This window comes from Tachypleus tridentatus, chromosome 8, assembly GCF_004210375.1.
Source record: "Tachypleus tridentatus isolate NWPU-2018 chromosome 8, ASM421037v1, whole genome shotgun sequence".
Classification (NCBI taxonomy): Eukaryota; Metazoa; Arthropoda; class Merostomata; order Xiphosura; family Limulidae; genus Tachypleus; species Tachypleus tridentatus.
In genome coordinates, this window is record NC_134832.1 from 76,755,616 (window position 1) to 76,780,006 (window position 24,391).

Consider the following 24,391-nt stretch of genomic DNA (forward strand, 5'->3'; position numbering starts at 1 on the left):
GAGGGAAGTACTTACTCACTGCAACAATGTTCATAGAAACAGTTGACACTCCACCCATTTATACAATGTGGACAAGAAGCTTCTCGTGCGTATGCATAATTACTCACTCTCCTTCTCAGATTCAATTTAAAACATACCTACTCTGTGTGTTGAAACACTATTTTTTAAGTTCCCACAGGAATATGAGACATAAAGCCGAACATAAATATAACATTTTCATACTGTAGTCATTTCAGTGTAAACTCCATTAGTTTTTTAAAGTGCAGGAAGCAACACAAATAGCATGGAAAAAATTAGTACAAGCTATCTTGAGTAAAAAGAAATGCTTTCATCATCATGTTCATCCTTCTAATAGCAAGACTTCATTACTTGCACTTTGAAACACTTGATGTCTACCAGTGCATCCAGATATCTGCCTGTCTATCAAAACGAAATGCATCCTCATCATCCTAAAATCAGCACAGATTTTTATCATCCCTTACCTTTTACTTACCATTACTACTTCAAATGATTAAAAACTGTCTAAAAGTTGGATTTCTCTGTTATTTCAGTACTGACAACATTCCTTGTGTATTAATGAACCTTTTTCATCTTGATTTTATTGAATTTCAGTAACTGGTGTTTTATGGTCTTGCAAACACATCTACAAGATATATCATCACCAAACTAAGTTTTTGTTGATATTTTCATGTCATATAGTCTACCATAATCTTTCGTTGGATGCTTAAATAGTAGCCATACATTTCAAGCATCATTAACTATACAGCCAGCTTCAGTCACTTGTGTCTCATTCAATGATAATCATTTCAGTGGAAAACTTCGTATCTATAATTACAAACAAACATTGAAACTAAAGTGTCATTCATAAACTAACTGCTTGAATAAGTATAGTGTAGTTTCTGGGTACACTAAAGTGTCATTCATAAACTAACTGCTTGAATAAGTATAGTGTAGTTTCTGGGTACACTAAAGTGTCATTCATAAACTAACTGCTTGAATAAGTATAGTGTAGTTTCTGGGTACACTAAAGTGTCATTCATAAACTAACTGCTTGAATAAGTATAGTGTAGTTTCTGGGTACACTAAAGTGTCATTCATAAACTAACTGCTTGAATAAGTGTAGTGTAGTTTCTGGGTACAAAAACATGTTTTTGTGCTATTTTTTGTTAATTCAGAAATGTGTAGTGAAACACAAAACTGACTTTGTGTAAACCCATCTGTATATTTTAAGGTACTATGAATTCTACACTGTATGTAGTCTTGTATTATACTGTTTTCGAGCTCTAACAGATCAGATTTGGATGGGGTTACCACAAAGATTTACCTCACCTGTCACACAGGCTATGCTCACTGATCACACCTACAGTAGGTGCATCTGTTAGAAACCAGTGTTTAGGGGAATATGGCTTTGTTCAGTGAGAAACAGAACTATTAGCATGATGAAGTCATGCTTTCTCCTATTAGCTAGATTGACATCATTATTGTCAGGCTAGACGGGTAACTTAATTCAAATGTTTGATTCACTGCGAGATCCAGCAAACTACTAGCTCCAAAAATATAATAGCAAGTTAACGCATTTTCCTTGATATAAATATCAAGCAGTCTTTTCACAACTGTTTCCACTTTGAGATAAAATAACCCTTCATTTTTAGTCAAAGACAATAACTAATCCAGCCAAATTGAAACTGCTTAGGATAATGTTTAATGCAAATGTGCATTAGAACATTCCAAAGCCACTTCATCCATGCCATCACGTCAACCCTATTAGCCAAAAATGAAAACATAAGTTTTCAACTTCTCCATCGCCACACACGACTAACAATATATATACTCTTCAAAAAAAGAAACGCAAAAGGCAAAATATGAGACAAATTGTTAACAAGTTTATTCCGGGTAGTTCTGTATGACATGTGTGAAACTTTGCACATTCACTGCTGAGCATCCAAAGTCTGCAAAGGCAAAGTCAACGCTCACTAGGTGAAGTTTAACGTCACTCAACGTCAATAACGAGTATGCCCCCCGTGAGAAACAATAACTGCTTGGCATCTCCTGCCCATGGAAGCGATGAGATGACGAATCACATCCTGTGGAATGGCTGTCCACTCAGCCTGCAAAGCTACTGCAAGCTGAGGAAGAGTCTGCGGTTGAGGTTGTCGCCGTCGCAGACGTCGGTTCAACTCGTCCCAAAGATGTTCGATAGGGTTTAAATCTGGTGATCTGGAGGGCCAGGGAAGAACGTTGATGTTGTGGTGTCTCAAGAAGACAGTGGTGAGTCGGGCTGTGTGAGGACGGGTCTTGACATGTTGAAAAACGTCGTTGACGTTCACCATGATGGGTTGCACATGGGGCCTAAGAATCTCGTCGACGGTTGCGTACGGTCTGATCGGAAATCCTACGCAGCCCTGGTATTTTTGAGGCAGTAGACGTCGCAGTGGTGGTCCTATCCCGAAGGTGACGTAACCGGATGTTGCGATCTTGTGCGGGCGTGGTCACACGAGGTCTGCCAGATCGTGGACGGTTACGAGTTGATCCATGTTGTTGGTGACGATTTCATAGCCTTGTGATGGTGCTTGGGTGGACATTCACAGCTCTGGCAACATGTGATCGAGATTTGCCTGCTTCCAAGCGACCAATGGCGTTGTTGCATTGTGCTTCAGTCAGTCTTGGCGTAACTGTATTGCGTGTCGGTGGCTTAACACTGAGCTATGGAAACCGAGAACCCGTCACTTTTATAGGGATTTTGCACATGTTGCACTTGGAGAACATGCAGATCTCTGAAACAAATTTATTGGACACGCATGCGTTTTGGCGAAAAATCCGATGTTTTCCTCCATTTTCAAAGTGCACAACTTTTATTGTCATTTTGGTCTGACAATCAGTGCCTTAACACGTGTAACATCACATACTCTGAGCTTGTAACGTTATTACATATATTTCTCTTTAAAATAACAAAAATATCCCTTTTGCGTTTCTTGTTTTGAAGAGTATATAAACACAGACCAGATACTACAAAAGATACATTTCAAACTTACACTTATGGACACGAGAATACAAACCCCAAGGGCAATACCACAGAGCTCAAGATTCAATACATCATGTTCACGTAAAACATTTAGACATTTTTACTAGAATTTACAGAAAACAAAAATGTTAAATGAATACACACAAACAAAGATATGTTAATTTCTTAAGTTTTGAAAGGATTTCAGTCATAGTGCATGGCACACAATACTATAGCATCTCAGATAACATGAATTTTTCGAAGCAAAGCAAAATTAGGCGAAAAGTTCCAAAGTGACAAATAATGATGAATACAACTTTACAGGTACTAATCTAGTGGCTATAAAAACCAATACCATATTTTATTTATTAGCATTTGCTCTGTTACTAGCAACAGTATGCTGCTTGGATGTATTTAGAGACTTATCAACTATTAGACCGAAAATCTCTTTTCTTTATAAAATTGTTTAGATTATTCTCATTCAAAGTATGCTTATAATTTAAATTATGATAGCCGACATGCATTATCTTGCATTTATTATAATTAAAACCCCTCTGTAATTTACTTGCCCACCTCATTAAATAATTTAAAATATTTTTAAATAAGCAGCATCCTCTTAAAAATTAGTAACACTTAAGACCTTAATATCATCTGCAAATTTAAGTTATTGACTATTTCTTCATCTACTACATTGATGTAAATAAAAAAAGAGTAAAGGTTCTAAGACTGAACACTAAAAATTAAAACGTACAACTGAGAGGTTTTGATGCATTTTCTTTCCTTGTATGGAGATAGACCTCAGTATAAATTTGAACTAAATACTTCAGAATTTAAGGGTGGGGAAAATTCAAATACATTTACCACAATTATACTTCTCCAGTTAATGTTTTAATTACCCTTCGTTAACCGGTTGAAAAACAATAACACTGTTGCATGATCTCGTGAGTTTGTTATGTGCAGTATTTTATAATTGGGACATGTACCAGTTTAAATGACATGTATCATGCCAGATAACGTCACAGTTTTCCTGTAAACACTGGGGCATCTAAACTATTCCAGATTGTGATAAGGAATTTTCAACAGACTTTTCAATATATCAGATTTTTTCCCCTTTGTATAAACAGTGGTAAAATTATCTCTTAACAGTTTAGCAGCATTTCAAAGGTAGGAATAGTCATCATTACCAGAGTTCTATGAAGTGAAATGAATGTGACGCATTACCCATTTACTATGACTACGATTAGAAGCTGATAGATATTTACTCGAAAATGGTTGTTTAAACAAAAACACACACACATATATATGCATTGACTAAACATTTGACTGCATGTTCTTTAATTACGTCTATCCTTCAGATAAAATCCTTCTAGTTCTATCACTGCAGCAGTCATGACAATCCAGTTAAACAACAGTTTTAACTTTTTTGGTACATGCACTATAAATTTATCATGGAAACAAGTCTGATCTTCATACAAATCTGTCCAGGCGTTTCTGCTTTTAAGCCAACTAGTAAATAAAATTTTGATTGTCTTATTGCATCTTGATTAGCTTGTTAAAAATTCTTGACACATCATGGGAACATTTAACTGATAGTTGTCTCTGACATTTTTGAACAAGATAATATGTTGAGAATTTAAATTAATATATTATGGATTTCTCATTCTGATCAAAAAATTTTGTATAAATTCAAATGGTGACTTACACATGTAAAAAGTTGAGACACTCGCTTATTTTTTTCGTATTCACTCATAAGATCGTCAACGATGAAAAGATTTGGTTTATCAGACTGGAACTAATCATGAACATTTTGAGGTGAGCCCTTAAGAAATTAAATATTGAGGATATTTTGCATCAATTTCGTATACAGTAGTTGAAATTCACCATAAAACCATATGATATTTTCAGGAATAGGATAAACAACTTCATGATGATAAGTTAAAATTTTGCTTACAAACTGTGATTTATCAATTCCTGTCGAACTTAGCATCAAACACATAGAAGGATGGAGTAGACAGTTCTTCAGCTCAAACTCTAATGAAAATTGAATGAAATAGAATTCTTTATATAGATTATATTTTAGTGCACTTGGGATCTGCCCTCGCAAGCCCTCACATGCCCTCTCTTCCTTCAGTCCATACACCATGGCGAGGAGTAAGTTCCATTAGATGAAAAAATCAGCATCTATATGAAAGAGCGTTAAAATCTGGAGTGATATGTTATTTGGTGTAAATTGGATGATAATTCTTCTTTTCTTCCTTCTTGTGAATGGTCTTTAAACCTTTACAAGTCTTCTTACAATTAGTCATTGTTATAGGAGATTGACAAAAAAGAATGAATATACCTGTTATTATATATTTCATTGATGAGAACTTCACTTCTTTGCTGTTGATAAAAGTAAGGGTCAATCCTCCAGTTTTATAGCATGATTTCTCGTTATCACGTAAGTACCCATACTTTTTTAAGCCTCCACTTTTTAACGATGTTATACAGTGTTCGACTACCATCTCTGTAAACTCGCCAAGATAATCCCTTAGATGTGGATCATTAGATCTATCTGAAATGCATACAATACAGACAAACATAACTTCTTAAGTGTATTATGTAACTTCAGACAAGCATGTACTGATGTGAAAGCTGCCAGAAAAATGTTGGATTGATAGTTTTGTGGCAGATATTTATATTTATGTTTCTAAAGAAGAGTTATTACTTCTTCATTAATCAGTGTAACATCTGTTATTATCTTCATGTTATCTTTCATTAATGAATTATATTATTTAACAGATATTACACTGGTAAGCTGTGGTTTGTCCTCAGACATATACTGCTTGCCAAAATTTAAGGCCAATGAACATAATGAAAAAATATTAATTTTGCGTTGTTCGACTCAACCACTTATTTGAGCAGAGCTTCGAAAGATTAAAATAAAAGCTAGTATTTAGGCTAATTTTATAGTGTTCACATTTTCCCTATTAAATGCTAAAAAAGTTTTTTATTTTTATTTTCATTGGCCTTAAGATTTTGGCCAGCAGCGTATTCCAACATCCCCAAAAGCATTAAGATATAATTTTGCTACTGACATTTTTCCTTGATTAAAAATAATATTTTCAGTGGACAATTGCACTGCTTCATCTCAGTGACATTGTTCAATATAATATCGCTTCGCTTCGGATGTTATACAGCCAAAGGGTTAATCAGAACTTTCTTCTTTTATTTTAAGTCACTTTAGATTTGAAAGGAGTTTGTAAATCTCATATATTTTTAATACATCGACTGCTTGTTTTACTTTTTCTGTAACTTAGGTACCGGTAAAAGATCTTTTGTTATCACTGTGGTTAAATGGTGGCAGCGAGTTAGATTCCACACACGATCTACATAATGTAAAAGTTAATTTACCATTACATCTAAGTGCCAAGACTGGATGAGAGAGTTTCCATTGGATTATAGTTTTACAATTTCTAAAACGAAAATAATTATGTAAATTACAAACACTCGTCATTGTTATTGTTGTATGTCCAACTGGACACTCAGAATATTTGTTTGTGCATGGATATAATGATTTAAAATCAACACACTTGACATTTTCTCCTTTTATATTGTGTAAAAGTCTTGTTGCCTTGAATTTTCTTCCAAAGAAGGTGTGTTATACATCAAGGCAGGAAACTATCGTAAAGTCATTAATGAAATGCATTAAATATATATCAATAGACTTCATTTCCTTAAACTCATGATCCCATGTTGTTATGACCTTGTTTCCTAGAGCTATTTAGAACTACATTACTTGTATCAAAGTCATAACATTTATTACAATCATGGTAATAACACTCGTAAAACTCATAGATCATGTTTTATTCCACAGAGAAATCAGTCAGTCTAAACATTTCACCCCACCATTAATTACTTTTTTTACCTCTCAGATTTTGTATACAATCTAATCATAGGATACTTAGTTGGCTGAAACCAGGTTTCGATACCCGTAGTGGGCAAAGCACAGATATCTATTGTGTAGCTTTGTACTTAATTCCAATCAATCAATAAATCAGATTTTATTTCATGAGAGGAAAAAGTTTAGAACCTCTTAGAACTTCCCAACCGAGGAGTCTCTATCGGATATAAAGATATTAAGAAGGTACTATAACCTATATAATACGCTAAAAGATAAGGCTTCATCTTAATGCTTAATAAAGCACACTTATTTACGATTATTGAGTTATTCTTATCTCACTTCAGTTGCTGTAATAAACTGCAATGCTCAGTCATTGCAAACATGGGTATTTTAGTTATATAGTGTCATATAGTAATCCATTTTAGCCAGCACACCACCAACATCTTACTGTTATTTTTTTGTTTTCTCTATATATTATGTAAAGTTTCAGATTCCTTTTACATTGTAGGTTTGTTTGTTTCGCATGCACAAACAGTGAGTCCTACATACCATTTAAAGTACCTAAAGTATATAATCCAAAGCACGCATAGAATATTAATTAGTTTTGACGTGAAATATCTGGAATCTGTGACTTCAGGTAGCGAATGTTCAAACTGGTTGGTCATTTTGCACATTAATACATCGCGTCATTCGTGGTAGTTACTGGTAAGAGTGTATTCAAACATATTCTTTATCCATTTACCGGCAACAAAACTAAATGCACTATGTTAAGCGACTTTTTATACTTCCTTACAAGCGACTTACTTTGAAATGTCCATAATGACATGGAACACCACAAAGCTATATACATAATGTTATTTGACAGTTCTTCTCTGAACAAGAAAACTTATATCAGCATTTTTGTACAGAAAGGTTTCTCAATACACTGTATGTTGTAATATCATAGCATAAAGTTATGCAGTATAGGGGGTGCGTAGAGGAACAAAATATTAATAAATGAAGTTTATTGGAACTTGTCTGAGAATAAGAATACACAAATGAAATACCAACTATTTAACATGCACAAATGTTACAGTAAACTACAGTGGAAGTTTAAATAACAATATAATTAAAAATTGTTAATTTAAAAAGTATTTATATACATTGGAAGGTCAAAAGAAATAAAGAAACAAATGCAAAGATTATATTTTCAAGCTTATAACTATGGACTCTATAAATGTAAACAAACTAGACTGGAAATAGTGTACAGATTATTTTCTATAGCTACTAATCCCTTTTTTGATAACAAAATTGACGACTTTTTACGTTGCTGGTGGAAACACAGAGATGATAAAATGTAAACTTGTATCAGTGAAATAATGTTTATAATGTCAAACGAGTTGTATGGAAGTCAGTACCTGCAATGAAAGTACTAGAATAAATGTAACAAGTTTAAAAAATAGTGAAGAAAGAAGCAATGAACGAAAATGAGAGAGAGAAGAAGTTGAGTGAAATATGAACAAAAATAGTAAACTGAATTAAATGTAATGATAATTCAACTGAAGTAAATCCAGTCAGTGGAATATAATCACTATGTCAATCAAATCGATCTCACAGAAATCGCTCTTGCCAATAACGACAGTTACTATTAACAGAAATTACCTTATTTGTTGTTCAAAATAATACACTAAATATAACACTTCAAGAATAAAAACGTTTCTTGCGCTATATTGTAAATACTTAAACTTAGAGTTTTTATGTCGTGATGAAACTTAATTCGTTTGACATTTTCAGTTTTGTTGTAATACATTAATCTGTCTTCATTTTCATTCATGTCATTAAAAAAACAACAAAAAAAACACGAAGCCATATTTGTCTTTTTAGCGACGTGTCTCGCTTTCAGTTTAAATGACCGCTTTCCAAAAGTATTCAATATATAGCCTTTTATAGCACGAAAATTGTGTTCTACCTTTTATACGCTTTACCATTTATACAGTTAGCACAGTTGTATAGGACAATGTGCATTATTGTGACTAAGATTTATGAGTATGCTATTATGAAATAAACGCTTCTTTCTGCTTCTATTAAAATTACATATATGGCAACAGGTGTACTTAAATGGTCCGCCTCGTTATGATGTAACAATATTATTGCCATGACGTAGTGCTAGCGGTGATTTTCGATTGGAGTTCATGATGTGTAGATTGCTTTAAAACAGAAAGTAACAACTGGTTACTACTAAACGCTATTTGAGCGTTACTAGCGGACAAACAATTACTTTCTTGGTCATGAAGTCTGAAACTTTAATAGAATGTGAATAAACTGTGTGTGTATAATAGTACTACAAAGCGAACAAATATTAATTTCTCTTTGATTATTTTAAGGGGAGAGGTGGAAAGCTAGACTACGGGAAAAACTTCTTTTTAAGCTCTTGTGATTACAAGGTATGTTTATTTTTTTATGAAATTTAGAAATAATGTTATCAGTATAATTCGTTCACATATAAATTTAAGAACTTAAAGCTTTAGACAGTTATTGTCTGTTATAATACAACTATTTTCTTGTAAATATTGATGACATTTTTATCTTTCTATTAACAAACTGTTTCAAGTTTAGATTTCTGATATATTACTTGCCTTTGCTTCAGAAGCACTTACCGGTCGGTGTATCAGGATTTTGTAAATCTTATGTTTCACGTTTACACTTCCATCTAAATTTTAATAACATATTTTTGCAGTAAGAATATACATAATGCTAAGCAACGGTTATTAAGCACTCAAGAGACACTTAATCTAGAATAATAAATATTTAAACTCAACACTTTTGACTTTAGATCTAAACTAGCTTTATAGATTTAATTTAAAAAAAAACCTTAATATGAACTTTAAGTCCACCAACAGAGGACTTTGGGAGCTTGAATTGCATCTCGTCAGTTGTGTTGTTTGCAAACACTAACCCCAATTTTAGGCTTAACAGGAACCGCAAAGGGTGGGATATCGTCTCCTATGTATTTGGTTTTTAAAGATACAAAACATTATATTTTGCTGCATTTGCTATACCACATATACAGTTTTTACTTAGTATGCATATCTTGAGAAAAGATAAAAAATATGGATTCACCAGTATATTTCTTATACTTCTGATAAATTTGATTTTAGTTACTGAAGAAGATATCTTCTTTTGAAAGCGTTCAAACTGAAGTTCATTGTACTGAACTATTATATCAGTCTTGAACACTAAATTACTAAAATTCCCGAATTCTTTTCTCTTTTGCGAAAATATTACAGGTATATAAGATATGTTTATTTTTAAGCCGAAAGCTACAAAATGATCTATCTGTACCACAGGTTTCTAAACACAATTTCAAGGAGTATAAACCTTCATACTTACCGCTAAGTCATTGGGTAGCGGTCTACCGAAAACAATAATTTATGGGTCTAAGTTACAGTAAATTGATAACAAATATAGATATCATAAAATGTCAGTATTAAAAGGCGGATATATATAATTCAAAATTGTAAGAAAACTATCGTTGTAAACAACCACTGATTTCACAGGCCTGCGAATTTAAACTTCATAAAAGTTTTTTTTTTGTTGTTGTTTTAATAACTTATTTTCCATAATTCAGCTACTCATACTTTTCTATCGCGTAAGGATTGTTTACAAATTAGAAATTAAAAAAGTAAACTTTTACTAAATTCAAATTATTATTTTCTTTAACACAAAGCATTTTTATTGTTATGTTTGAATGGTAGACGTTAAGACTCGTGTCACAATTGGTGTAAAGAAATCTATAGCCAGTGGTTGTCAATATTTTAAGCGCAACAAAATGTGACTCGATTTCAGTGAAAATGATTCACTAATGTAAAAGTACATATGGCGTTTTGTGAAAAATCTATACATGATGGAGAAAATGGATATCATTTTCGGATTTAGCGTACAGGAATTACTGTAAAAATTTCAAGAGAATAAACCATCGCAGGCCTGTGTTATGAGCGTTATTCTTATGTTAATCCCTACATGATGCTATTCTATCCACGTGAAACAAAAAAAAAATTCGCATTTTGATACTTTTATTTTCATACGTGCACTGATAGGTTGACGTTACCCAGTAAACATAGCAAATGAAAAAAAACAAAGAGATAAGCGTTTTTCATGTTACATTTCACTTGTTACTTAAAAGACCCCGTACAAAGTTCAAAGAATATTTTATATATGACTTGTAATACTTGTACGGTATAAAAACTAACACTTTGTTTAAATTTTGTACAAAGTTACATGAAGGACATCTGCGCTATCCGTCCTTAATTTAAATGTAAGATTACAGGTAAGGCAGCTAGTGACTGCCAGCTCTTTGGCTACGCTTGTACCAAAAATAGTGGGATTGACCGTAATGTAATAACATCACCAAAGCTGAAAGGGTGAGCATGTTTACTGAGACAGGAATTTGAGTTAAGAGCCCTAACTATCTGGCTATGCCGGGCACGATAACACTTTCTAAAAATCTTGCCTAACATTGTGTTTACAGTTTCCCTTTATAAGTGAAACATGAAATAAGTTTTACAAAGGTGGACCGTTTTACTAAAAATAGTGTTATATAAAGTTCTATAGGTAGGTAGTGTTACTGTGCATAACGTATGCGTTTTATAAAGGCGGACGGTGTTTCAATAAGAAAGAGAGTTACTACACTCATGTAGAACTGCATACATATTTAAAATTGTCTCAACTTATGTTTCTATTTTTCGTTTATATACGTAAATGTATTACGTGTATTTCTACAGGAGGATAATTTATTTGTTTCTTTATTTTTTGAAATTCACGCAAAGCTACATGAGGGCTATCTACACTAGCCGTCTTTAATTTAGCAGTGTAAGACTAGAGTGAAGACAGCTAGTCATCGCCACCCACTGCCAACTCTCGAACTACTCTTTTACCAACGAATAGTAGAATTTACCGTCACATAATAATGTCCCCACGGCTGAAAGGGCGAGCATGTTTGGTGTGACGGAGATTCGAACCAGCTACCCTCGAATTACGAGTCGAGTGCCTTAACCACCTGGGCATGCTGGCCCTTCAGGAGGATTGTGTTACTAAGGTCCTGTGTCGATACGGCTGCTAGCATGATTTATAGATTGATCAATAGTATTTTACCGTATCTGCCTAGCATACCTTTTATAATTATACATCATTTTATGTACGAAACATTTCACTAATTCACCAGTTCTAAAGTTTTCACTACATATTTAACTTGCATAACAGATTTTCTATAGCTTGGTAGTGTTACTATCACATTTAATGTACTGATATATTTAAAACAACTTACTATTTTACTCTTATCAACTGTATAGTTTTCTCTTACAAACATTTTAGAAAGGTGGATTTTGCTTCTATAAGAGAACAGTGCTACTATCTTTCATAGGCCTTCACAAAAGATTTCAACTTTTCTCAGCTTATATTTTTGATGTGTATATGTAATTGTATTACATGTATTTTTATGGAGAAATATGCCATTAGCACATTTAGCTAATTGCTGAAAAGATTTTTATAAATATTGAAAGAGTCATCCTTTGTGTTTTTATGGTTTAGGACAATTAACACATTATAATATAGTTTTTGCTTCTGTAATTCATTTAAATAACACATTTTTGTACAACTATCATTCTGAAAAGGACATTTATTTAAATATCTAAATATCATGTAATAATGAATCATACAAGCTTACAGTGCCAATTCATTGACTTTATTAAATACGCTATTTATTTACCCATACAACTATGATGTTTTTTAGTGGAACATTTTTTAGAAAAATATTCCATTTCACACATGTTATTTTATAGTTTTTAGTTACTTATGTTTTACAAAAAAATGGCAGTGCTTCTATGGGCAGATAGTGTTATTATTATTGGTTCTTGCTAAAGATTGCTATATCAGGTGGACAATGCTGCCATATTTTCATAGGGTTTTTACACGTGTTTTACTTCACTTCTACAAGCAAAAAACACTTATTTGAGTGAGATAAATATCCTAGCCAGTAATTTACTTTGCATACTTTTACGATTATTATGCTCAAAAGGAAAATTACTTGAATTTCATATTTAGCTTTATAAGTTGATTGCTAAAGTTTCAAGGATATGAGTTTATTCCTTACTAGAAAACTGTTTTCACCTTTCTATAGATATTTCAGGAATTTTTGTCAAGAGTTTGTAATGCATGCTCTTTGTGACTAGACCTTTCACCCAGTATGAGAGCTCATTGTGCCAGGTGGAAACGTAACGAAGTCGTGTTCAAAACACTATTTCAATAATTCATTAAAGTATTTAACTTTAGCTGCTTCATTTCCAAACAAATAAAAAATTCAGACACGTGGTAAAGGGCAATATCACGTGTCGCAAAATGTGTGCAGTGCAGATATTTTTGCATTTGTTTTCTTCAGAACCCCGTGGTAAAGAAAGACTTGAAAAGTAATATGATCATTTTACTGCCATGGATTGAAGCATTCTTGTAGCTCAAGGAAACTACGTCGTCTACAAATAAGGTGTTTGTCAACATTTTATTGTCCGTTAGTCGTGTATCTAGACAGTCTTGGCATGAGGCCTGGAGGCTACTGTCAAATACAGGTTCCTAAATTTCTCTATTTCGCCAACACAAAATGGACAGTGCAGTGGTAATAGGCTTTATGTTGTACGACCATTTATCACCAAAATAATATTTTTATTGATCATCAGAGTAGATAACGTTCTCTTACCCCCACTATGCACCATTGTCTCCTTAATATAAGAACATAGGACTTTTATGACTGTAATTTAAGGGTGAATCGTGTGATAACTCGTTATGACTTTATTCTATTTCTATTACCACAGTGAATTTTACAAATGTTCGCAAATCTTATAAAATTGTGGCAAACATTTAAGATGTATACACTGAAACTTTATTATTATGTTATATGTCGTAAGAATAATACTAATTGTACTATAATAAGCACGGTATTTATTTATAAACAAATCTAATCATACTGGTGAATGTCTAACATATTTTTATGTAAACGTATATGAATTATTTTTATAAACTAATTCCACGTAAAAGGATAGATGTATTTTTTCTTTTAGATCTTATTTTTTGCGAGATCACGGAAGTTACGACTATATCACCACATTAAAATCATCCACTATGATATTCACCGTACTTATTGTACTAATGGTACAGTGATGTAACATCACATTCTCTGACAGATTCTCAATACGTATTTGAGAAGAATCTAATTCTAGTAAACACAGTCAGAGTATTGTGTTGTTACGTAACAGATGAGACATATTACTTCTTGTTTTTTACCTTGTTCAAATATTGCACGACAACAGAACAGATTGCTTATCAGGTAGTTTTCACTGACATGCACGTGAATAATTAATAGAGTTCAAGGCACTGCTCACAGAGTTTTACCTTTTAGTGGTAATGCTTGGATAATTCATTTGTTCTAGGTTATACATATCTATACGTGCGTGTAAAATTAATATACAAACATGCTTACAGTCATGGGCTATGAGTGTATACTTTGAAGTGAATATTTCCAAAATGCACAATCATTGATTATCATCCCTATACATATCATTTTGGTAAGTGTTTTATTTGTTTTATGAGGGTGAGTCTTACTTATAAAGTCATTTGACTGAACATTTACATGTATTCTCCAATTATTACTACATTGGATACTTGGAGTCGTACAGAATAGACGTATTATATTTCAAGCAAGAATTTAACCTGAAAATAGTGAGAGATATTATTTTTCTGGTGAAAAGTTATTTATTTAAGTGACTGAAATTTTTAGGTCCTTTTCAAGATCCACAACACCCTGAGAAAGAGAAAGCTGTGATTGCACATATCAACTTTACTGAGGAAAACATTTCTCTCCTCTAAAATTTACAATAAACTGTTGCCTAATGTTTTAACTTTTATATATATCTTCCATAGAGGGATCAACTAGGTTAACGCTGTGGATATATATGTATTTACAAGTACGTCTAGACAAATATAAGATTGTGTCTTTTCTATGTTTTAGTAATTTTCATAAATGTTTATTTGACTTGTTTGTAAGTTTATTATGAAAGGTTATACTAGACACCTATTTATTTAACCTTTGATCCTTAGTTACGTTTTGAGTGTACTTGTTGAAAATCTGTTACATTTGAGATTGAACACTGATTGTAACTGACAAAACAGTTCCTTATATAGGAGTAAAAGATAATGTATGAGATTTCTCTGTAACATTGTTTCGAAATATATAATTCTTGTTAAGCGTGAAATTTTAATTACTCTTGTGAATAAATGTTTCAGAATGTCTGACAACAATCTTATCTATAGAGTATGTGATTATGCTTACATCCAAGGATGATAGCATATCTATATAGCGCTTTCTATTTGATGGTTAAACATGTGTTTGTTAGAAATATGAATAATTAGTCCATGGAGTCTAATTGAATAGAAAATATATAAGAATTGTACGCGAACTGAAATTACATTTCCCATCAAATGTTCAGAAATAGAGTATCGTAGAAACACAATCTACCTATAGACACAAATTTTAGTAGCACAATCCACCAATAGAAACACAGTCCACCCTCATACGACGTATTTAATGTTTTACTTATAAATGGTAGCTGTAATAAAATGCTAGCAAAATTAGATTAAACTATTAGTTTTAAAACTTTGATTGTCACTATACAGTTAATGTTTTGCTAATCTGTCTACACTTTCATTATATCAACATACCCTCTAGTGCCACTTTGGGACCCTAATAGCTCACTTTCTGAAAGTAGGTTACCTCTGCCTGTCAGAGCTGCCTAGCAATATGACCCAGGCGACGCGCCCTCTGGTTTCATTTCGTAGAACTATAACACTAAGACGTTAGCCCTCTCTGGTGACACTTTAAGGTACAATGACATTATCGTCTATGGTGCGTATGATATCATCGTCCCTACATCTTCCATTTCGTGAGACAACCAATCACAATGTGTGTCTAAACAGTTCTTTAACTACTTACGAAACGTAGTTGCGAATGATTTGAGGTCCACATTTCTCCGTACGTAGTTGGACTACAATTCAGAAGGAAATAGGTTCAAGCTTTAATGACGTCCCTCCCGCAAAAATCGCAAATTATTGTTGCACTTATCGTTAGAGTGAATCAATCCTATCGATGCAACTATATTCCATTTATTATTTTCTGTAAGAGGCTTTAACATGATTGATAAATTTGTAATGATCAATTACTTTATATTAGCGAATCTTTGACCTTTAATTATTTCAGTTTTTACTCATCAAATCTCTATATACCTTTGGAATCATACAAGTTGCGTAAATGCTAAAACTATATAAGGGTTTGATGTGAAAATAAATTACATGTCAGTTTTAAAACCATACCAGCGAGTTGGATTTTATTTCAGCGTTTTAATATTTTCTTTCTGTAAGTAAAGTACTGAGGCGACTTTTTTTTCAAATTCTATAACTTGAAAACTCAAGCTGCCAACGTTACAATTTAATTCTAGTTTAATTTTATTGTCAGGTTTCCGCTATATTTGTTTGTTCAGCTGCTTAGAAAATCGAAATTTACTGTTTCTTTATTGATGCGGTTTCTTTTTGTCCCTTCAACGAAGCTCGTGAAAACCTAGAGCATTTTTCTGAATGTTTGTAAGTAAAATTTCTAAGTGTTTGATAGATAAACTTGTATGGTTGTTTGTAGCTTTTCTACTTTTTTAAACAACTCTCTACACCTACTCTAATTGAGTTGCTACTTACTACACCTGCTTATATCTTTAACCAATGTGAGCATCGTTTTACGTCATTACCTGCTCCGTGTACCCCTCCTACGTCATTACTTACTCCGCGTGCATTTCCTAAGTCATTAACAACTTCTTACACCTCACCTTCGTTATTTGCTTATTTGTATACCTTCTTTCGTTATTAATAACTCTTCTTACGTTATAAATTGATCTGCGCATCTTTCCTACGTGACAACTTTTTGCTCCCTCTATACCATTGGTTCCCAACCAGGGGTGCTCGCACCCCCAAAGGGTGCGAGATAACATTTCAGTTTCTTTTGTTTATATTGAAGATACTGACCTATATATTCAAAAATTACGTTCGATTTTTATTTCTTATTTTTTTGTTATAGACATAGCTTTTTACCTTGTTACGATAAACTGTCGTTTCTACCGTCACCGGCGCAGACCGAAATCTTAGTGTACAACTGTAAGCAAACAACACACGAAACGCAAACGTGACCTAAATACCCGGCACAACTAATTAGGTTTCGTTCGTGAACGCGTGTTTATTGTTTATTTATGTTATGTATTCACGTGATCGTGACTCTAAAAAATTTCCAGAAGTATCCAGAATTAATCGATGACGTCATGTGACGTATACTTGAGAATGTTTTAGAAAGTTTCGCACAGTATATAAACCCATGCGTGATGCTATGGTAGTCAGTGCATTGTTGATTTTGTGTTCGTGCAAAAAAACTTCATCATGTCAAAGAAAAGGAAATGGAATGATGATTATGTGAAGTTTGGTTTCACTTGCATCGGAACAACTGAGAATCTGCAAAAAACCCCAGTACATGCTTTGTGTCGCTGTCCTTTCAAACATAAATTTGAAGCCATCTCAGCTGCAGGAACACTTCAACAACCGGCATGGTGGAGCAGCTGTTGCAGGCCATGATGTTGAATCGTTGAAAGGTAGAAGGGCCCGCTTTAATTCTCGAGCAACCCTTCCAAATTTAGGTTTTATATCTGCTGACAAATCACTGCTGATAGCTTCATACCACGTGGCGTATAAAGTAGCCAAATCAAAGAAGCCCCATACAATTGCAGAAGAGGTGATAAAACCGTGTGCATTAGAAATGGCAACAATTGTTCTGGGAAAAGAAGCCTCAAACAAGCTTAAATTAGTGCCGTTATCAAATAATGTTATTGAAAACCGAATTGATGATTTGAGTTCGGACATTTTGGACCAAGTTATCGCAGATATCAGGGCTAGTCCCTTGAAAATCTCTCTCCAATTGGACGAAACAACTGATGTTGCAAATTGCAGTCAACTCATTGCACTAGTGAGGTATGTCCATGATGGTGCCACAATGGAAGATTTCCTGTTTGTGAAGATCTGAAAACAACCACAAAAGGGAAAGATGTCTTCCAGTGTGTGAAGGACTTCTTTGCGAAATATGATTTAGATATCCAAATTATTGGTTCTGTGTGTACCGACGATGCCCCTGCTATGTTATGAAATAAATCAGGATTTTTTGCACTGATGAAACAAGAGATTCTGCACTTGCAAGATACTCACTGTTTTCTTCATCGACATGCTTTGGCATCAAAATAATTGCTTCCAAAGTTGAAAAAGGTCCTTTACACTTCTGTGAAGATCATCAACTGGATTAGGGGTCGCGCTCTGAACCACCGACTCTTGAAGTGAAGATTTTGGAAGTGAGATTTCAGTTTTGCTTTTCCACACAGAAGTTCGCTGGCTGTCACGTGGGAGATCTTCAACGCGTTTCTTTGAACTGCGAGAAGAAGTCAAAACTTTTCTGAAGGAACGTGACCATGATCTGCCCGGAGAAATAGAATCACAATAAATCAACCAAATGCTAGCCTGTTTGAGTGATATTTTCACTCGTATGAATGACCTGATTGTATCTCTTCAAGGGAAAAATATAAACATATTGAAATGCTGCGAAAAGTTGAATTCTTTCAAAGAAAAGTTACGTCTTTGGTGTCGACGAGTTAAAAAATTTTCAAATTTTCAATCACTCGAAGAAATTGTAGGTGAGGATGAGTCCCTAATTCTATGTGTGTGTGAAGAAATTGTGGATCGTTTGGAAATACTATCAAAGTCACTTGATGAATATTTTGGAGGAGAACTGAAAACTTCTGAAGAATGGATTATGGATCCATACTCCTTCAATTTGGATAATATGTTGGAAGATGAAGAACTGAAGGAAGATCTTATTGAACTGCGCACAAATCGAGTTCTTGAAATGCAGTTTGAAAGCAAAACTTTGGAACAATATTGGTGTTCGGCAATGGACATGTTTCCAAGATTTTGTGATAAAGCACTAAATGTGCTCATCTCATTTGCGACGATTATACTAATCAAGAAAAAATCTAGAAATCGCTTGGGTGCACTGGCAGACTTGCGGATTGCTATCAGCAACAAAGTGCCACGCTTTGAAAAACTCGTAAGAAATAAACAGGAACAAAAGAGTCATTAAATTTAAATTGGCTTATGAACATTTGAACATTTCAAATTAAAAGAAATTTTATTTCATGCTTGAATGAAAATTTATTTTTTCTAGGCCATGTAGGGTTTATGCAACTTTTAGTTTGTTGTAATATTTTTCTTTTCGAAATGTTTCGTTTTTGTTTATATATCATTAAAAACTAGTTATAAAAATTTGTTTTGGCCACCTTCACCTTTATTCTTAAATAAATAATTACTGTGAGGGGTGCAAGAACACATTAAATTTTTTAGGGGTGCGGGGCATAAAAAAGGTTGGGAACCACTGCTCTATACCACTAACCTCGCAGTATATCTTTCTCATGTCTTTAACTGCAAGAAGAGCACATAGGGCTGTTTTCGGTAAAGAAACAGGAAAGTTAAAACAAAGGAGATTAACAAAACAGGAATGGTTATTAGTATTAAAACTGAAAATTTTATCTAATATATTTCTACTTCTCATTCTCTGCATAATGTAAGTCATGTAAGCTTTCAAAGTAATTTGTATTATTTTAATGTTTTATTAACCTAATACGCACTGCATAGTATGTATTAATAATACCTAGATAATTTCATGAATTCTTATTTAATAAAAAACTTACTTCATACGCAACTACCTTTTAGTAGCTCTAAAACAACAACCAGAAACGTAAGTTGGAACATTCAGAGGAGAAACAAGTATCATTAAAGGGTTTCTAATGTGAGTATCCATTCAAATATAGCAGAATTCACGAGTTAAGACTAACTAAACATTTTTTAGGGTCAGAAGATTCGAAAACATCGGTTTATTACAAATAGTGAAGAGGTTCTGGGTGGCAGGAAGAAAAGAGTGGAATATATTTAATATTAGTTTTAACAGTTATTTATTAGCGCTGTTTTCGCTACATATTTTTATTCATTTTAGCGGTTTTCAAATGATGCTGCGCATTTTTCCCACCGTAGACCGGGACCTCTTTAGCCTGTGCGGAAATACGTCATAGGTTTCTATACTCGTTGTGAGCAGACTATACATAGCCAATTATGCAGCTTTTTACCTTGGAATAAACGTAATGACAATGGTGTCAGACTCCAGTGATATAAATAGAGTTAAGCCTAATCATCCAGTTGTGTAGGAATAACTATGATGAAACATAATTGACAATTTTATTCATTTAGAAGGAAATTCATCAAAAATTTGGTTTGTGTAGAATTTCGCCCAGAGCTGCACAAGGGCTCTTTGCGCTAGTAGTCCCTAATTTAACAATGATAGATTAGAGGGAAGGCAGTTAGTCAACACCACTTATCACCAACGCTTGGGCTGCTCTATTACTAACGAATTGGCTCTCACTATATAACGCCCCCACGGCTGATGAGGTGAGCATGTTCAGTGTGACGAGAATTTGAACCTGCGACCTTCAGCTTACGAGCCGAAGGACCTAACTACCAGGTTATACCAGGCCACTTATAAGAGAATGGCTTAAGCGATTGCCAAACTGAATTAGAAGTCTCCATTGCATGTTTTCGTGGTACTTTATTGATAATTAAGCACAATCTAAAGAACATTTATGGAAATATATTTAATTTATCACAAATAGCTGATATAAATATAATGCAAAGATCAATTATCTTTTGTAATTAATATTTGATAGAGACTATAACACACTGAATACTCAAGCTGATTGATTTTATTTAAAGTATTAAAATAATTTGAAGAAAAAGCATTGTTATAGCAGAAAAGCTCATTCTTTTCCATTCCTAACTTTAATCATTGGGTCGAAAGAATGGAAAAAGAAAGAAAAATTTAATAAACTAGTCTGTGTAAAGTTTACAAAGTAACAGACTTCTTAGCTTCTAGACATACATACACATAATATGCGTGTATAAAAAAAAAAAGATAACAGTACAAAGAGAGCTCAAGGATAAGGGAACATTTATTTATTAAGTCAATCAAATCTTTAATATTTTGCTGTCCACTTGTGCATAATATTTATTCTAAAAACTTTCGAATTCAATGGGGTTTTGAACGAACGAACTTTTGTAATTCATTATACTTTGAAAGTATGATTTTTAAACAGCGGTTAAGTTTGGAATTTTTAAAGTGGTGGAACTCCCTTTATGATTCATTTTGATATTCCGGCTAGAAAGACCTGTTTTTAAAACACGATTTGAAATGTTACTTGTTGTTTAATGCCTCTTGCTCGAAATAAATTAAATAGATATACAGATGATTGAGGAGATAAAACTGAGGACAAGACAATAATTTCTTCCGAATTGTGCTTAATCAACTTTGCATTAATAATACTTAAAGTTAGTAAATTATTTATTACATTTTTATTAGTTTATGTCTCGATACTCAGATTTCAGTAGAAACACGTCTTTTTTAAAGGAGATTCTCAGCTGGGGATTCGATGCAGCTGTTTCTTGGGGATTTTTCAAAATATGGATAAGGCTTAACTCAATCATGGAATTACAGAGAGGGGCGAGGGCAAGGAGAGATATAATATTCATATGGCATTCACAATAGTTAAGTAACACTTTTTTGTCCATTCATTTTGAATCTATATCCTTCTCATGCCTTAACAGTAAGTAGAAAATGAATTTGTTAATATTTACTTATGTAACGTACTTTCATTATCTGTTTCGAAAGTATTTTATTTATTCATTATTTAATATAATCTTGCAAAACGATTTATTGTACTTACCTTATTAAATGAATAATTCTTTCTTATCCCTTACATAGGTAACCAAGACTCTTCTTAACGGTTATAAACACTTGTCCGAAAACAGCTAAGTTGGCGTTCTTCAAGGGTCTTTTGTCCAAATTGTCCGAAAACAGCTAAGTTGGTGTTCTTCAAGGGTCTTTTGTTTTCTTCTTTTGATGCACTGTTGCCCTACTGCTGAACTGGTTTCAGCTAATATGCCCAGTTTAATAAATTATGGACTAGGTTCACAAGAGTTTTAGTATAATCATTAACAGCTTAATATTATGGAAACTGTGATTACTCTGAAGGAATCTTTGAAAACCAAGATGTTCCGATGTATGAACCGAATGTATCGTTAATTTGTATCAATTTTGTCATTTTTCAGCTGTCCAACAATTATGGGAATCTATGAAAAAGCAAATAAAACACAACTGATTGCTAATCAGAAATTAAATAATGTAATTTATAGTTTATACTGATTTCATGAGAAGACAGAGAAAGTAGACCACGTCTGATATATTTTTATTTTTTATGAATAACTTTGTGACTTAAGGTTAAAAAATTATCAAAACAGTTACAATATAATAGTTCAGGTGCTAGCAACTCTTTCGAATAATTTGGTTTTAGGTTACACGATACTTCTGTCTTGAACTACAACAATTTTCGATCTTCGAAGGCATTTCAGTTTTTACTCCACAGTTCACAGACTTTTTCTTTTAATTTATCAATCTATTTTTACCGAAAACATCAAAATGTCTAAGGATGTAGTAGATTTTGATCCAGATACATGGGAATTATTGCTTGAATTTACATCTACTTTTAACAATGTAGGAAAAAACGTGCTGCCTCAATCTGTTACTAATTCCGAAAACAACGCAAGTTGTGCTTCAGTCAAGTCAACACAGGAGGAAACTTTTCGCTCTAAGGTAGGTTCAACTACACCTGAAGAAGACATATGTTTTGGACAATCACAGTCATATCCAGAAAGAAAGGAAGAACCAATAAGTGGAAGTAATCAAAAAAAAAATCTTCCGGACTTGAAGTACAAACTGCGACCACGATCTATACAAAATCGTATTGAAACAAGTAAACGTAACCAATCTAAAACAACACCAAAACCAAGGCAAAAACCTGCCCCACTCAGTAAGTACCGTCGGAAAACAGCTAACGCTAGGGAACGAGATAGAATGCAACAAATAAACTTAGCTTTCGAAAAACTGAGGAAGGTGGTCCCTGAATTCCCATACAAGTCAGGGTCCAGGTCGAAACTAACTAAAATCACGACGCTTCGTTTAGCTGTCAATTACATAGCTGCTTTAACAAATATCTTAGAACAAACAAGAAAAGCCCCAGAACATGGTGAAACTGAACAGTCTTTAGATTCCTTAGAATCCAGTCTAGGTTTCGACTGTGAACCTGTTGTCTTACCGGTTGATTATCTTGACTTCATACTAGATTCAGACAATGATAGTATGCCTTTAAGCAATGAACTGACAAATTCCTAATATACAAAACAATTACTTCATGCTTTTTATGTTTTGTTTCTTCTTGGAATGGAGGAAGAACATAGAACCTTCAAGAAATCAAGATATTACAGTAAGGATGCTGACAACGTTATTATTCTGGACAACGTTTGAAGTTCTTTTTGTTTGTTTATTTGTTTGGTGTGAGAAGTACCTGCTGGTTGGGTGTTTTGTCTTTGTAGAAAAATCCTCCATCCGAGGAATATGTCTAACAAAATACAAGAAGTAATAGTCTGTTTAAAAGAGTATTTCTGTGTTATCTTTTAAAAATCAGATGAAATTTCAACGAAACCGCCGTAATTTTGAAATGCCAAGTTAACATTGTTTCTCCAACATATATGTGCATTAGATTTAATGCTATGAAGTACACAAAATTTACTACAGTCATATGTGCTAAATCAGTGATTGAACAAAGCAACTCACAGCGACTCTCAACAATAAAAAGGTAACAAAGTTCACAGTGCGAGATAACTGTTCAGTGGGCCTTTACGTATTTTTTATGTTAATTAAGTTTTATAATTTTGAAGTGAGTCTTGTAGAGTGGATAAATATGTATTTTGATTGCTTTGTTAGAGTTATTAGAATTTTGAAAGAAATTTTATGGTTCTTAGAGACGTTATAATAAAATTTGCAATAAAAACATAGGATTTACAAATGGCACTACTATTTTCTGTCAGTAAGTAGAACTGTGTTGTTCTTCCGGAACGAATTATGTATAAAAAATATGATCATCAAATTAGGTTTTGTATTAATAAAAGTTTTGAGACACAATATTTTCTGTCTAGAACACAATTACAGTGTTTTCAAATTTGAAGACAAATGTTCGTAAAGCTAATACTTCGTCTTGAATTTGGTGACGTAAAATGAATTTAACTTTAAATTATTCTGATAATTGTTTAATTTACACTTTTTATAAAACCACTGCTTTAGAACTACTTGTATAATTCTTGTTTATCGAACAGCAAGTTATATCACATTAAATAATACTTTCGGTTAAGTACGCAATATGGATTATCATATACGTTTATACAGGTTATCTGTAACAATAATGTATGTGTTGTAA

General features: G+C 33.2%; 1 protein-coding gene across 4 annotated transcripts; it reads left to right on the plus strand.

The window, feature by feature from the left end:
* Nucleotides 1-4,367: 4,367 nt before the first annotated feature.
* Nucleotides 4,368-24,391, plus strand: LOC143222725 (uncharacterized). Of its 4 annotated transcripts, none has more exons than XM_076449627.1 (4): nt 4,368-4,510; nt 9,248-9,307; nt 21,490-21,626; nt 21,844-24,391. In XM_076449627.1, the coding sequence occupies exon 4, from the start codon at nt 22,558-22,560 to the stop codon at nt 23,308-23,310; it is 753 nt and encodes a 250-aa protein (XP_076305742.1). In that variant the 5' UTR covers nt 4,368-4,510; nt 9,248-9,307; nt 21,490-21,626; nt 21,844-22,557; the 3' UTR covers nt 23,311-24,391. The 4 variants fall into 4 exon arrangements, with proteins under 4 accessions (XP_076305742.1, XP_076305744.1, XP_076305743.1 ...); XM_076449628.1 differs by lacking the exon at nt 4,368-4,510 and adding an exon at nt 16,417-16,541 and having other exon boundaries at nt 9,098-9,307; XM_076449629.1 differs by lacking the exon at nt 21,490-21,626.